The sequence below is a fragment of the Microchirus variegatus genome (genome assembly GCF_963457635.1).
Source record: "Microchirus variegatus genome assembly, chromosome: 8".
In the NCBI taxonomy this organism is placed as follows: Eukaryota; Metazoa; Chordata; class Actinopteri; order Pleuronectiformes; family Soleidae; genus Microchirus; species Microchirus variegatus.
Window position 1 is genome coordinate 10454171 of NC_139809.1, and position 13179 is coordinate 10467349.

Consider the following 13179-nt stretch of genomic DNA (forward strand, 5'->3'; position numbering starts at 1 on the left):
CGAGTTCGCCCCAGCTCCTCTCTATATCTGCTGTGTTGTGTTGCTTTGCATTGTGTTGAATTATTGTGTTTATGTGAGTTTGTGCAGGACAAACACCTGCAGCCCTCTGCTGTGACCCAGATGAAGGACAGATTATCTAAATCTCTCGCTCTGCACATATTTAATGGGGCCTTTTTCTGCCATAACGCAGACTGTTACCATGCAAGTTGCAAGCAACTAAAATCACAGAAATGCATCCAACATACACACACAAACATTACTTACTGATAGGACTGATCCTGATTACAGTGATGTTTTGACCACGTGTAGCTGTACAAAGATGAATTTCCTGTGTATATTTACATCATTTAGGTGAATGAGTTTAACATGAGGATGGCAGCTCAGTAATTTGGCAACAACTTGAGTCTGAGCATGTTTTCATATCAGCACTATATATACCAAAAGTACAAGTGGTCTTCACACTTCTACTATGTTAGGTTATTTTATTTCCTACTGTCATGTTCTCCGCCATATGGTAGGACAATCCTGTTAAATTTCTGTAGCCTGTAATTTTAAAGTTGTGTAACCCTTTTGTCTGTTGGCGTTCAGGGTGCAGCAGTGGGCGACCGCTTTCTCCGTTGAACTTCGAGACTTGACCATCCAATACTCTGGCTCTCTGCTGTTACAGAAGGTAAATGAAGCCTGTACGGTAATTTGGGGTCCAGTGTCACATCAACATACACACTAAAGGATGCCAACCCACTGACCTTCTTACCAGTGGATGACCCACTATAATGCAGAGGCCACAACAGCTGAAATGAACCAATGGTCAAGAGAAAGAGCTACAGCGAGTGTGTGTTTTGAAATGTTCATTTGTGTTTTAAATGTGTATGAGAGGAAAACACCCCCACACAGACACACACGGGCACAGGGATCATGGTAATGCCCTGATTGAGGACCGAGCCCTCTTTACTAGCGTCAGGATTTGTGGCGCGTTCTGATTTTAGACATCTATCCATTTATCTCTCAGATTTAGATGTGTCAGATGCAGCCTGTAGTGTGTCTGCACACACACAAACAAACAAACAAACTGCTGAGTTAAGCGATAGACCCACCCTAAAATAAATTGAGTAACTGACAGTCTTAATGAGGAGAGAATAAATACAAAAGTAATTATATTGCGTGACTCATTTGATATAAAAGTATAGCTGGCATAAACCAGTCTTAACATTTGGTATTTGGTTTGATCCATGTGTATTTTTATCGGATCAGAAATGGTGCTACTGTCATGCAGCGCAACATTTAGCTCAATACCCGAGGGATACTTCAAAAGATTATATGAGTGCAGTTGTGGCTGACAACATTGTTAAATCCAGAATACATGTTAATCTCTGACTCTTTTCTCTTTTTTTTTTATCAGGAAAGCTCAAATGAACTTTTATTTTTAATCAGGCTTTTAGCTAGACTAGAGTTCTTATTGTTTTATTATGTTGTTTGTGTAAACAAAGCTATTTTTTTTATCCTGTCTGTATGATGTACTTGTATCGCCCTGTGAAGCACTTTGTGATTCCATATCTGTGAAAGGTGCTATAAAAAGAAAATTGACTGACTTGGTGTACAAAACCTACAGCTTCTTACTCTCACTTTATACAATATAATACTATACTATACTGTACTGTGCTATACTATACTGTACTATACTATACATAGAATAACACCAATACAACAGTACAAGGACATAGCAATTCAATCAAAGTAAAATGTAGAATAATAATGCACAGTGTAATGGCAAATTTAGTTTCTTTGTCTCAGAGCTGCCCAACACCCCTTTCCTAACATAAGATACCAGGTCCATTTGTGTATTCAAATTTGGATGTCTAGACTCAACTTGCACCTAACTACAACATCGGCAGGATACCTCTGTGGGGAGGGGGTGGCGGCCCAGATAATGGCCGTAGACAAAAAGGTGTGAAAGCACGGCCTGGAGGGTCAGACCCCTTCCCAGACCTGAAAGGGATGTTCCCCAGGTATAAATGTTTAGGTCTGGCCATTCTCTGGGTCTTTCTTCAGCGACGAACACTTGTGTGTAGATTTCTCTAGTCTCTATGTTCATTCTTCACCAACAGTAAAAACAAGAACTTAACACTAACACTAAAAGGTAAAAAAGAAAAAAATATGTTTTACAAAGACCAAAAGTGGCATTCCAGGTGAAACAAACAACCGATAATGTTTGATACACTCTCTGGACCTTTTCAAACATTGATGTCACGAACAAAAAAAGAGTCAGCTTATGTGATTTGAAGACTGATTGAATCGGTAGAAAAGAATCCATAGTACTTGACAAAATGTTTAGCTCTATTCAGCTCAGTAAGTGGGTTGCTTGGACTAATTGGAATTAGTGAGAGAATTAATTGAGTGATTCAGAGTGTAAATAACCAGACTGGACCGTTCCTCATCGCTCTCAGCCGTCTGATCCGCCTCAAGCCTCTTGATCCGGGAAAATTGACCTGATAACCTAGCTGAAAAAAAAGAAAGAAAAAACCTCCACACCACAGCGACTGATTTAATCTGAGAGTGAATCTCATAGTCTGATATATAAACAAGTCATCAGTCAGTCAATCAAAACAAGATCTTAAGTTTAAAACCATTTTTTGTTTGTTTCTTCTCAGAATCTGAAGGACGTGGAGTCCGTCATAAAGATTGTGGACTTGGAAGGAAGTGAACTGGTGAAGGATTTTTCTGATGAAATTGAACGATTGTTGGGAAGCAAGATGAAATCAGTAAAGGTGAGGATGTAGAAAGCAACTTTTCTTCGAATTGAGGTCATTGTATCTTCAAGTCTAGAGAGACATGCATTTTGTTGAAGCTCACACGAGTCTGTATAAGGAAGGAGTTACAGTGCTTTAAATTACCATTACAGCCTTTCTTTATATTGGATAATGTTAAAGTGACTTGAAAATATTATTTATTGTAATGAACAAACAAAGTGTAATCTCATTGCTGTCCTGTCCTTGGTTCCCCTATAGCATCAAAAAGCTAATTGTAAATACCAAATAGCTTTATATTACGATATTGCAGCTTATTACAAATATTTAGTGAAACAATGAAGGACTAAATTCCTATTCTTATTCCATCCTATTTGGAAACCGGTGGGAGATTTGTATACTTACATGCCTGGAGATTTACAGGTGTTGCTAGTCTTTATGCTAAGCTTAGTTTGTGCTAATATAAGCTAATCTTACCAGTTTTTTATGTGTTGTCTTTGACCGCAGTCAGAGGCATTTCATTTTTGCCCACATGCTTTATGATTCCATATCTCCTCAAAAGTACATTTTAAACCACTTTGTGTGCCGTGTGCTCTGATGTATTGATCGAGATTTTGATGTTCTTCTTCTCTGTTTCTTGCTTTAGAGATTAGCCGAGGCAGCGGAAGATGCTGACCTGTACCATGACTTCAACGCTTCTTTAAAGGTTGGTGAATAAGAGCAAGTTGCAATGATTGTCCCTTAAGGTGAAATGTCATTTGTTTTAAAAGAAGAAATAGAAAGAAAGAGAATTGAAAGAAAACGTTTCAGAAGTCGGCTGTTTATCTGGCTAATGAATGTATTGATGTCCACCACCTGTCTCCTTTCAGTTCGATTACTACAATTCCATGCTGATCAATACAGCGGACGAGGAGGGAAACTACATTGAACTGGGTGGGGAGTTTTCACTGGAGGAGAACGAACATTTTAACAACCTGCAGGTGAACACGCTGCAGAGCGACATCCAGATCCCCACCAACGTCTACAACAAAGGTCAGAGGTCGTCAGGACTGTCAGTGTGTCACAAGTTTCTATTTGCATGTCTAATCATATGGGTGAACAGTCAAGAAAGTTCTTATAAGACATGAGCAAAAGTGTAAAAAGAACAATATAACAACTGCATGTAAAATAAATGTCTAACTTCATTTTTGTTTTCTGTTTTCTGTGCGCAGACCCCACCATCCTTAACGCCATCTACAACTCGGAGGCATTAAACGACGTCTTCATCGGTAACTTCCAGAAAGATCCGACACTCACATGGCAGTTCTTTGGCAGCTCCAGTGGCTTCTTTAGAATCTACCCTGGTAGGTTTATGTGTGTACACCTTACCTAAAGGTTACCTAAATGATGTTAAGTTTGATCAGTTAGAAAAACACGATGTTTACTGACCCCATGTTTCTTCTGTCAGGTATTAAATGGACTCCGGACTCCAACGGTGTGGCAGCTTTTGACTGCAGGAACAGAAACTGGTGAGTTCAGACCACAAACAGGCCGTCGTATCTAAACAATAAAACAGTTGGTCTATCAGGAGGTGAAGCTGGTCGTTCAGGCAAGATCGTGGTTAAAAGAAGAACAACAATTGCAGTTCTACTGTTTGTGTGTGGACTGAAATGAAGAAAACCAAAAAGTCGTTTTGGGGTAAACATCCTCCACTGGAGTTCCTTTAAGCCAAGCTGGCAGACACTTCAGCTTATCTGATGACCAATTTGAACCCACTGAATTAACTTTGTTTCCTGATATGGATTATATGAAATACTTATCTGGTCTGCTGTTAATACTGGGACAGATGGGTTGCTAAGTTTAGCCTGTTATTAAAGTTGTCAACTCACCAGCTGTAGTGGAACAGACACATTACAATAACAAAGGTTTAAGCAATATTGTGAATTTAGTTTTTCAAATCATGAGTGGCAAGAGTTCCGAGCAAAAACATCAAGATACAATCTGGGGCATTGCAAGGATAAGTGTTTTATCTCTTTAAAAAGTGTTTGACAATAATACCAAGGAAGTGGGGAAGATGGGACCTTTAAAGATCCACTTTGAGTCAATCTGAGGCTGTCATGTTGCTGGCTGTGTGTCGGCTGAGCATCGGCCAGCCATAGCCCTGATCCTCTGGAAAAGACGATAAGCTGCTCCTTAGCCAGGTCAGCTGGGCCGTCATGGCACCATATGCGACTTTTCATGCATTTCTAAATCATACAGAGAGTTGCATATGTCATTGAAGGCCTTGTCACACCACATTACAGCAGCTGAGCTGCAAAAGCTGCTGCATGCACCTGCCGAGACGCCCAAACTGACACTCAGTGATGTGCTTTTAGACTGACACGAGACTTTCTGCTGTTGAATTTTTCTTTGCATTTATAAACAGTTAAGGAAAATGGGTCAGTTCTTTTTTTTTTTCATTCTTATGAGAAACAGTGAAAGTAAAACGTGTGTGAATGTAGGTCAGATTAACATGATTGTATTCTGTATAAATGTAGATTACATAGATTAGAATAGTAAACAGGTGTGTCCATGTAAATTTCCTCTGTATTTCACTGGATTCAATGGATTTGACATTGGACTATAATCATATAATCAGAGGTAATAACTTTTATTAAATAACTTTATTACGAGCATTAAATATTTTTATTTTATTTTACAAAAACTTTAAGAGAATCAAACAATCATAACATCAGAGCCATAATATGCAGGAGACATGTTCAGAAGCTCTGATTGTGAAGACATTCTTTAATCCACAGTCTGGACTTCTATTATATACGATACTGTAAATATGGAGGAAGTTACCCAACTACCTAAAACCAACTGTAAAGAATAATGAATTCCAGGAAAGTTTTATTATAACTTCTCTGTTTTGATTTTCCTTGAAGCTCAATTAATGTTACGGATGGTAAAACTAAACTTTTCTAAATAGTTTAAGTCAACCTAAGTGACAACTAACTGTTAAGATCTAGTAGCAGCTTAGATTTTAATTACAATATGCAAAACTTTTAACATTGTTTTCTAACCATTGAAGACTTTTGCCTTCTTTATTTCTGCACATGACTTCAAAAATTCAAAAAAAAAATTCCCAAACTTATTTTTATCAGTTTGACCAATTCTCTTCTATCCTATCATTCCAATACCACAAGAATGCCCTATAACTGCAAAATAATGCACTATGGACTATGGCAATCTGGGCATTGTTGTAAAATAAAGCACACGGTGTAGTAATGACTGATCTGTGTGCAGGTATATCCAGGCAGCCACATCTCCAAAGGACATTGTCATCATGGTGGACATCAGTGGTAGCATGAAGGGGCTGAAGATGACCATCGCCAAACACACCATCAACACCATCCTGGACACACTGGGCGAGAACGACTTTGTCAACGTCATCGCTGTGAGAACTACACACAAATTGACAGGGTTACATTACTGTCTGTTTTTACTGAGTATTATTAAATGACAGTGTTGTTACTGTTGTTTACTCATGATCTCTGTCACAGTACACTGACTACATTCGTTATGTGGAGCCGTGCTTCAAGGGGACTCTTGTCCAGGCCGACTTGGACAACAGAGAGGTAAGAACATTATCTGCTTCATGGAGGCTTAAAGAGCTGAGGAGGCAACTTAACAACCATAACACTTACACATACACATAGAGAGAGAGAAGGGTGGAGTGAGAGAGAGAGAGAGAGAGAGAGAGAGAGAGAGAGAGAGAGAGAGAGAGAGAGAGAGAGCAATGCCCTCATTATCAAATTAACCTCTTGGCCTAATTCTTCCACTGACATTTAGAAACCATCACATGTCAAACTGGTGTTTTGTGATGTCTCACGTCTAGGGTGAAGTAGCACTTGTCAAACTTATGCTGCCATGTTGATTAATGGATTATTAACTCTAGATTCCCAGAGCCCAAGGCGAGGTTATCATAAAGCTAACAAAGGCTAATATCCAAAGGAACATGTATTATTACTACTATAGCAATCATTCATGAAATTGTATGCATTTCTATCAGATTTCCAAGATTTTCTCAAGACATTTGGACATAAATATGTAACGATCTATAGGGACATGGCTGGATGTAAAACAATAGATGATATAAGTGTCTTTACAGTGGAAATTGTTGATCTCTTTCCTTCTCAGCACTTTAAGCTGCTGGTGGAAGAGCTGCACGTTAAAGGGGAAGCAAAGATCAAGAATGCCATGAAGGAAGCCTTCAAAATCCTCAATGAGGTTTGTGTCCTATTCAAACAAAGTACAGTATATCCAAGTGCTTTTGCAAGAAACATTTTCATTCGGAATTACAGTGGTGTTCTCTGTGTGTGTGTGTGTGTGTGTGTGTGTGTGTGTGTGTGTGTGTGTGTGTGTGTGTGTGTGTGCGTGTGCAGGCCAGGGTGAATGGTCAAGGCAGCATGTGTAACCAAGCCATCATGCTGATCACAGACGGAGCAATGGAGGACTTTGAGTCTGTGTTTGAGGAGTTCAACTGGCCTGACCGCAGGGTGAGGATAATGGCAGAAGCCTTAAATCTCTGATCTGTTCCTGTACCTTGATAACCTTTTGTTATATTAGTATAGTAATAGTGCAACAGTCTGAATCTGCAGGGGGTTGTGTCTTGTTTTGGGCCATCACAGCCCTGATAATCTGCAAATAAAATGGTAAATTTAGTTTTAATAGAGAGTGAGAAGCTTCACAGCCATGTTTTCTGTTGGTTACAGATTTACTACAAGCAAGAAAAACATGGGACAGTTATGGACATTTGAAAATTGCAAACTCCAGGCATGGAAAAGTTAATGAGGAAAAAATATAGAAACTTTTGGAAAAGTAATGAAAAGCTGATTTACAAATAACTAGAGATAATGACTGTATATCGTATTAGCCTATTTTCGCTCACTGTTGAATACACAAGGCTTTTTGCAAAGAAGGTTTCATTGGCCGTTGTTGACTGTGATGTTTATCTCCAATGTCTCTACAATACATATCACACATTTTAATCACAGTTGCTGCTTCAGAATGAGCACCTTTTATTTCAACAATCATTTTGGGACATGATAATAGTGCTCTTTGTCATTGGTCTTTGATTGGCTTAACTTTCTGGTTAAAATATGTTGTAAATTTTCAAATATTCATAGCCATTTGAGAGAGAATGTGGTCATGAAAATTTGTCTCAGTCATGGAAAGTCATTGGCAAAGATATGCATGAACCCTGTTGTGAACCCTGTTTGTTACAGTATATTATGAATATTCGCCCCCTCCTCTTTGCAGACAAATGACCTAACTCTACAGGTGTTAATGTGTGATTGGAGAGTATGATATATATTCTGAAACATAGCCAACTCTCTTATACTCAACTAATGTAAACACAAAATAAGTCTTCATTGGCTCCTCTCTTCAGCCTGCAGCTGTTGTGTTTCGGTTCATTTTCATGCTAAAATGCTGCAGCTGTGTGGACCAGTGATGTTTGAAGGAACGCCAGCGTGTCAGAGATCAAAGATAGGCTGCACACGCAGTTCACCAAGTAGCTAGACTTGCAGCCTCCAATCCGTAAATTGTGAGAATGTGGAGCTTCTACAGCAAGAGGCAAACATTTACAAAACATATGTAGTCATATACCATTAAGGTTTTTTTCATTATCTGTGTTTTTATGATTTGGGACCTCACATTCTTTGTAGCTAATTCCTAATAATTAATCAGTGCAGGTTCAGCTTAACATGGAAACAGCAAAATAAGCCAAAAATACACAACACCGAGAGTTGAAAAAAAGTTGTGATCAAGTGTGTTTGTCTGTTTAGGTCAGAGTCTTCACCTACCTGATCGGCAGAGAGATGACCTTCGCTCAGAACACCAAGTGGATCGCCTGTAACAATAAAGGTCAACCATCAGAGTGTTAGTGTGTTCACTTGTTTTTAGTGTACATGCATGCATTGATTTCTTTCTTTTTTTGTTTGTCAGGTTACTACACACACATCTCCACACTGGCCGACGTGCAGGAGAACGTGATGGAGTACCTACATGTGCTCAGCCGACCGATGGTCATTAACCACGACCATGACATAATCTGGACAGAAGCCTACATGGACACTGTGGTGAGACAAAGCAGCCAGCTTCAGGGGTCTGCTTCATCATTCATGCCACAAATATCAATATGTGATGTATAAGTTTTTCCTTTGCCATGGTCTGCTCGTTTAACTCCTCATACTGTACAGTAGTCATCATCATCCTCATCGTTGTTCATTTTCATCTGTGTTCCTCCTCGTGTCTCTGCTCATTCACCTGTGATCCACTGGGCCTCCCCTCTTCATCGCTGTGACAGCTTCCTAATACAAAGGAGGTAACAAAGCCAAAGCTGTAGTTTTAGACAATCGGTCACTCTTTAATCTTTTGGACTTAAGCTGAGTTTGTTTGTTTGTTTGTTTTATATATGGTTTCAATACGTATTAAGATAAATATCTAATAAAGAGAAGGTACATGTTTTCTTTAGATCATGTAGGCAGTGAGTGTATAGAGCTGGATGATCCACACAAAGTTGCTCAAAGTTACAACAATCTTAAATCTAATAAAAAAACTAATAAAAGACAACAGCAGTGTCTCCTTGTACCCACCAGAATGTTTTCAGATTGGGCTGCAAAATGTTGATGAAGGAAATCAACAAAGAAAGTAACCCATCCAATTTTGACAAAGATTAACAAAAATAAGAAACATATATTTATTAAATTTGACTTGCATTGTAAAATACCACTTTGTCATTACCTCTGCTTTATATTGTGGTAATAATACTACATTCCCCAATGGGTGTTGTTTATATTCACTGCTGAAGTCCTATGATGCCATCTGGAGCTGAACTTCAGTCGCTGCATTCACATCATCATCAGGATTACATGTGTCTGTAGATTAAGAAGAGAACATTGTTTCATTGATCCATCAGTTTTCTTGGATGTGTATTTTTTTATTAAACATAATTTGTAATGTATTAATTGTTTTTTTTTTTTTTTTTGCCTCAGCTCTTTAACACCAAGGCTCAGAGTTTGCTGCTGATGACATCTGTGGCCATGCCAGTTTTCAGCAAGAAGAAGGAGACGGTCAGTGTCTAAGAATGAAGTGCATTTACCCAGTATGTGTCAGTAACTGTAACTCACAACTCACAACTAGGTACAAGAGGGAACAATAATAAGTGCAGGGGGAAACAAAAAAAAGCCCATCAGAGCTTGTTCTTGTTGTTGTGTCTAAATATTAAATGATATCATGATAACACAATGCAAAGTCTTTCAGAATAGAAGTGTGAATGTTTTGCACGTATTGTCTCGTCCCTCCAGCTGTCCCATGGGATCCTGCTGGGTGTAGTTGGCACAGACGTTCCGCTCCTGGAGGTGATGAAGCTGGCACCCAGATACATGGTGAGCTGAGACCTCATGGCTCAGGAAACATGTTGTTTGTTTGAACAAAGTAGTAGACAAAATTTCTTTTGTCTACTAGATTTTCCTCCAGTGAAATCTGAGTTTTAAACTGTGTTATATCCTCATCATGTTGGAATTTAATTACATTAAATTCAATGCACGAGCTTACTCTTTTTTACTAAAATAGCACATTTAGAGGTTAGCCTTAAGTATCTTTTCTTCTTTTCAGCTGGGAGCACATGGATATGCCTTCCTTATCACCAATAACGGTTACATCTTGTCTCACCCCGACCTTCGACCTCTGGTGAGTTCTGACCCTAAAGGCCAAAAATAGCTCAAGGGCCCCAGAGCAGCAGATCAACATTCAGCCCTTCACCCACTTTATAAGTATTGCAGTATAGCAGATGTCCACAAGGGTCCACTAAAGGGAACGTGTTCCCTCTGTCCTGCAGTATAAAGATGGAAAGAAGCTGAAGCCCAAGCCAAACTATAACAGTGTGGATCTGGCTGAGGTGGAGTGGGAGGACACAGAGGAGACGGTAAAGAAGTCTGCCAAACATTGTTTACTCTAAATTACAAACTGCAAACAAGTTTGTGTAGGGAATGGGTTTGACTAATATGACTGTTGTTGTGTCTGCAGCTGAGAACAGCCATGGTTAAAGGACAGACTGGCAGCATGACCCTGAACATCAGAGCATCTGTGGACAAAGGGGTGAGGAAGACATTACTTTTTTTATTTTTTTTATGAATTCTTCATAGATCACTCTAAATAATGTTTTGTTTGTGTCAGAAAAAGTCTTGATTTTCAAAACATAGTGATGATAAAAATCAAGTATCCTTGAGTTTATAAAGGCCTTGACTTTATCAAACCTTGCCTGAACCCACAACACTCTATTTCATAAATGTCAGGTAATACGAACACATTATTAAAAAATAAAAATTTTAGAGATTTAGAGCACTATAAGTTAAAATGGGCAACAATGCAAAATTGGAAAAGCTTTATAAATCAATAAATCAAGTGATAGCCCTTTTATACAAACAGCCCTACAGACACACTCGCACCCATCAAAACATTTAACAAACATATTAAATTTGTGGATTATTATTCTTTATCAGCACATTGACAAGCATTAATTTCTTGCATATTGCTGTATTGTATTGTTTTAAATTACACAGACACAATAGTATGCTGTTTTGAAGTTGGAAATACCTGTAGTTTCCCCCCCGGGTCAGTAGGTGGCAGTGATGTTCTTGCACAAATTTTCCCTATATATATATATATATATATATATATATTTCTTTTTTTTACATACATTCTGTGTAGGAAGTCAGAGTGTACAATCTAGAGCTTTAACTTGTTTTGAAATTTGTGCTTGTTTTTTTACCGTCTCTTCAGAAAAGACCTCTCTACCTCGTCAATGATTACTTCTACACAAATGTTGATGACACACCTTTCAGGTAAACTGGCTTTCATTTCTAAAACGCTGCTTTAATCCTATAAGTGCCTGTTTGCCCACTCTGGTCAATATGTATTACCTTTTAATGTTTCCTGTGTCTTTATCTCTGTGTGATTTGAGAGCAGTATGACATATTCACCTCATCCCTGTGTCTCTGCAGCTTTGGCATGGCGCTAACGAAGGGTCCCGGAAAGCTCATGTTTGTGGGAAACGTGTCCGTGGAGGAAGGTATTGTTCCCCCACACAGTTCATCCTCAAGCATCGCTTGTGCTTGGAGTAAAAAAAAAAACTTTTTCTTTTCATTTAAACTTTTCATTTACATTTTCTGCCTCCTTCTTCTGCAGGACTGCATGACCTCACCTCCCCTGATGTGAGCATCGCCTCTGAATGGTACGTTTGAAACCCTCAAACACCAGCTTGAATCATCAGCAGTTTAACTGTCACCAAGATGATCAGGGAAACGTATAAAAATGAAATGTCAAGATTTGTATTTTATTGTGTGTGTGTGTGTGTGTGTGTGTGTTTGTGGCTTGATCTGTTCCTCAGGACGTACTGTGAGACAGACATCGACCCTGCCCACAGAAAATACTCACAACTTCAGGCCGTCGTTCGCTACCTGTTGGGGAAGGAGCCTGACCTCGAGTGTAGGTTTTTGACAGTGACACTTTTACACTTTTGGAAAGGAATAAAGCCTCCCACAGTTAGATGTATGCTCTATCTAACAATTATACTACACCTACATTTGAGGGATTTAAATAGAATTGGACCCTTCCCTCCCTGGCCCAAATTCTGTTTTTGTTGTATTTTTTTACTGCACTGGTGTTCAGAAGATCTTCGTCTTTCTGACAATAAATGCTTTTTTGTGTTAATTTCACCAAAAATTGTCTGTTGATTAGGTGACGAGATGTTGCTGCAACAGATGCTGTTTGATGCTGTAGTCACAGCTCCGCTGGAGGCTTACTGGAACGCCCTGATGCTCAATGACGGGTGAGATGCACATCTGAAGCTTTAATGGTGTCATATGGAAGAATTCTATGCCTGATCCTGTCACTTTCTTATTAACATGTTTAAACTGAACCTGTAGGACTAACATGTGTTTCCTCCCCTCATCAATTTACACTTAAAAAGAACAAATTACACCTCTTGGTCATATTTTCTACACCTTGTTCGTTGCCCCTGTTGTAAATTCAGTTGAAAGTGCATGATTTGCATATGAGGTATTACTGCTGATGTTGCATAACAGAGCAAAATGTTAAGCCATGAGGAAAAAGCTGCTTGCAGAGCTCAGAGCAGGCTACAGGGACATTTCTGCTGCAGTTTTCCTGCATAATTGTTTAACTAACTGTGTTTTTAACCAGGAATATTAATAAAGAGATGGGATGAACTTTTCACCCTCTCATTTTGAGGTATATTTGAAGTTTAAGGAGTCTGAATACTTAGTTTGTAAATACTTTGGTGATCATCATTTTGCAACAGTGTCAGAAATCTGGATAAATTAAACATCAGCATGGTTTGAACTTGCTCATTGGCATCCAGTAGGATTGTTGATCAACTTTACCTTCACGA

At 38.9% G+C, this 13179-nt stretch overlaps 1 protein-coding gene across 1 annotated transcript in view; it reads left to right on the top strand.

Moving 5' to 3' along the window:
* LOC310930707 (voltage-dependent calcium channel subunit alpha-2/delta-4-like) overlaps positions 1-13179 on the top strand; it is a gene marked incomplete at its 5' end in the record, with an annotated part of 47758 nt that overhangs the window by 787 nt on the left and 33792 nt on the right. The window contains 23 exons of the mRNA XM_083893749.1: positions 589-670; positions 2649-2765; positions 3391-3450; positions 3614-3776; positions 3956-4087; positions 4192-4252; positions 6012-6162; positions 6269-6343; positions 6906-6995; positions 7151-7264; positions 8555-8633; positions 8715-8848; positions 9076-9093; positions 9764-9841; positions 10076-10156; positions 10386-10460; positions 10609-10695; positions 10797-10868; positions 11553-11614; positions 11774-11841; positions 11958-12003; positions 12160-12257; positions 12510-12600. Coding sequence (XP_083749875.1) covers positions 589-670; positions 2649-2765; positions 3391-3450; positions 3614-3776; positions 3956-4087; positions 4192-4252; positions 6012-6162; positions 6269-6343; positions 6906-6995; positions 7151-7264; positions 8555-8633; positions 8715-8848; positions 9076-9093; positions 9764-9841; positions 10076-10156; positions 10386-10460; positions 10609-10695; positions 10797-10868; positions 11553-11614; positions 11774-11841; positions 11958-12003; positions 12160-12257; positions 12510-12600 — 2034 coding nt within the window. The remainder of the gene's footprint in view (positions 1-588; positions 671-2648; positions 2766-3390; positions 3451-3613; positions 3777-3955; positions 4088-4191; positions 4253-6011; positions 6163-6268; positions 6344-6905; positions 6996-7150; positions 7265-8554; positions 8634-8714; positions 8849-9075; positions 9094-9763; positions 9842-10075; positions 10157-10385; positions 10461-10608; positions 10696-10796; positions 10869-11552; positions 11615-11773; positions 11842-11957; positions 12004-12159; positions 12258-12509; positions 12601-13179) is intronic.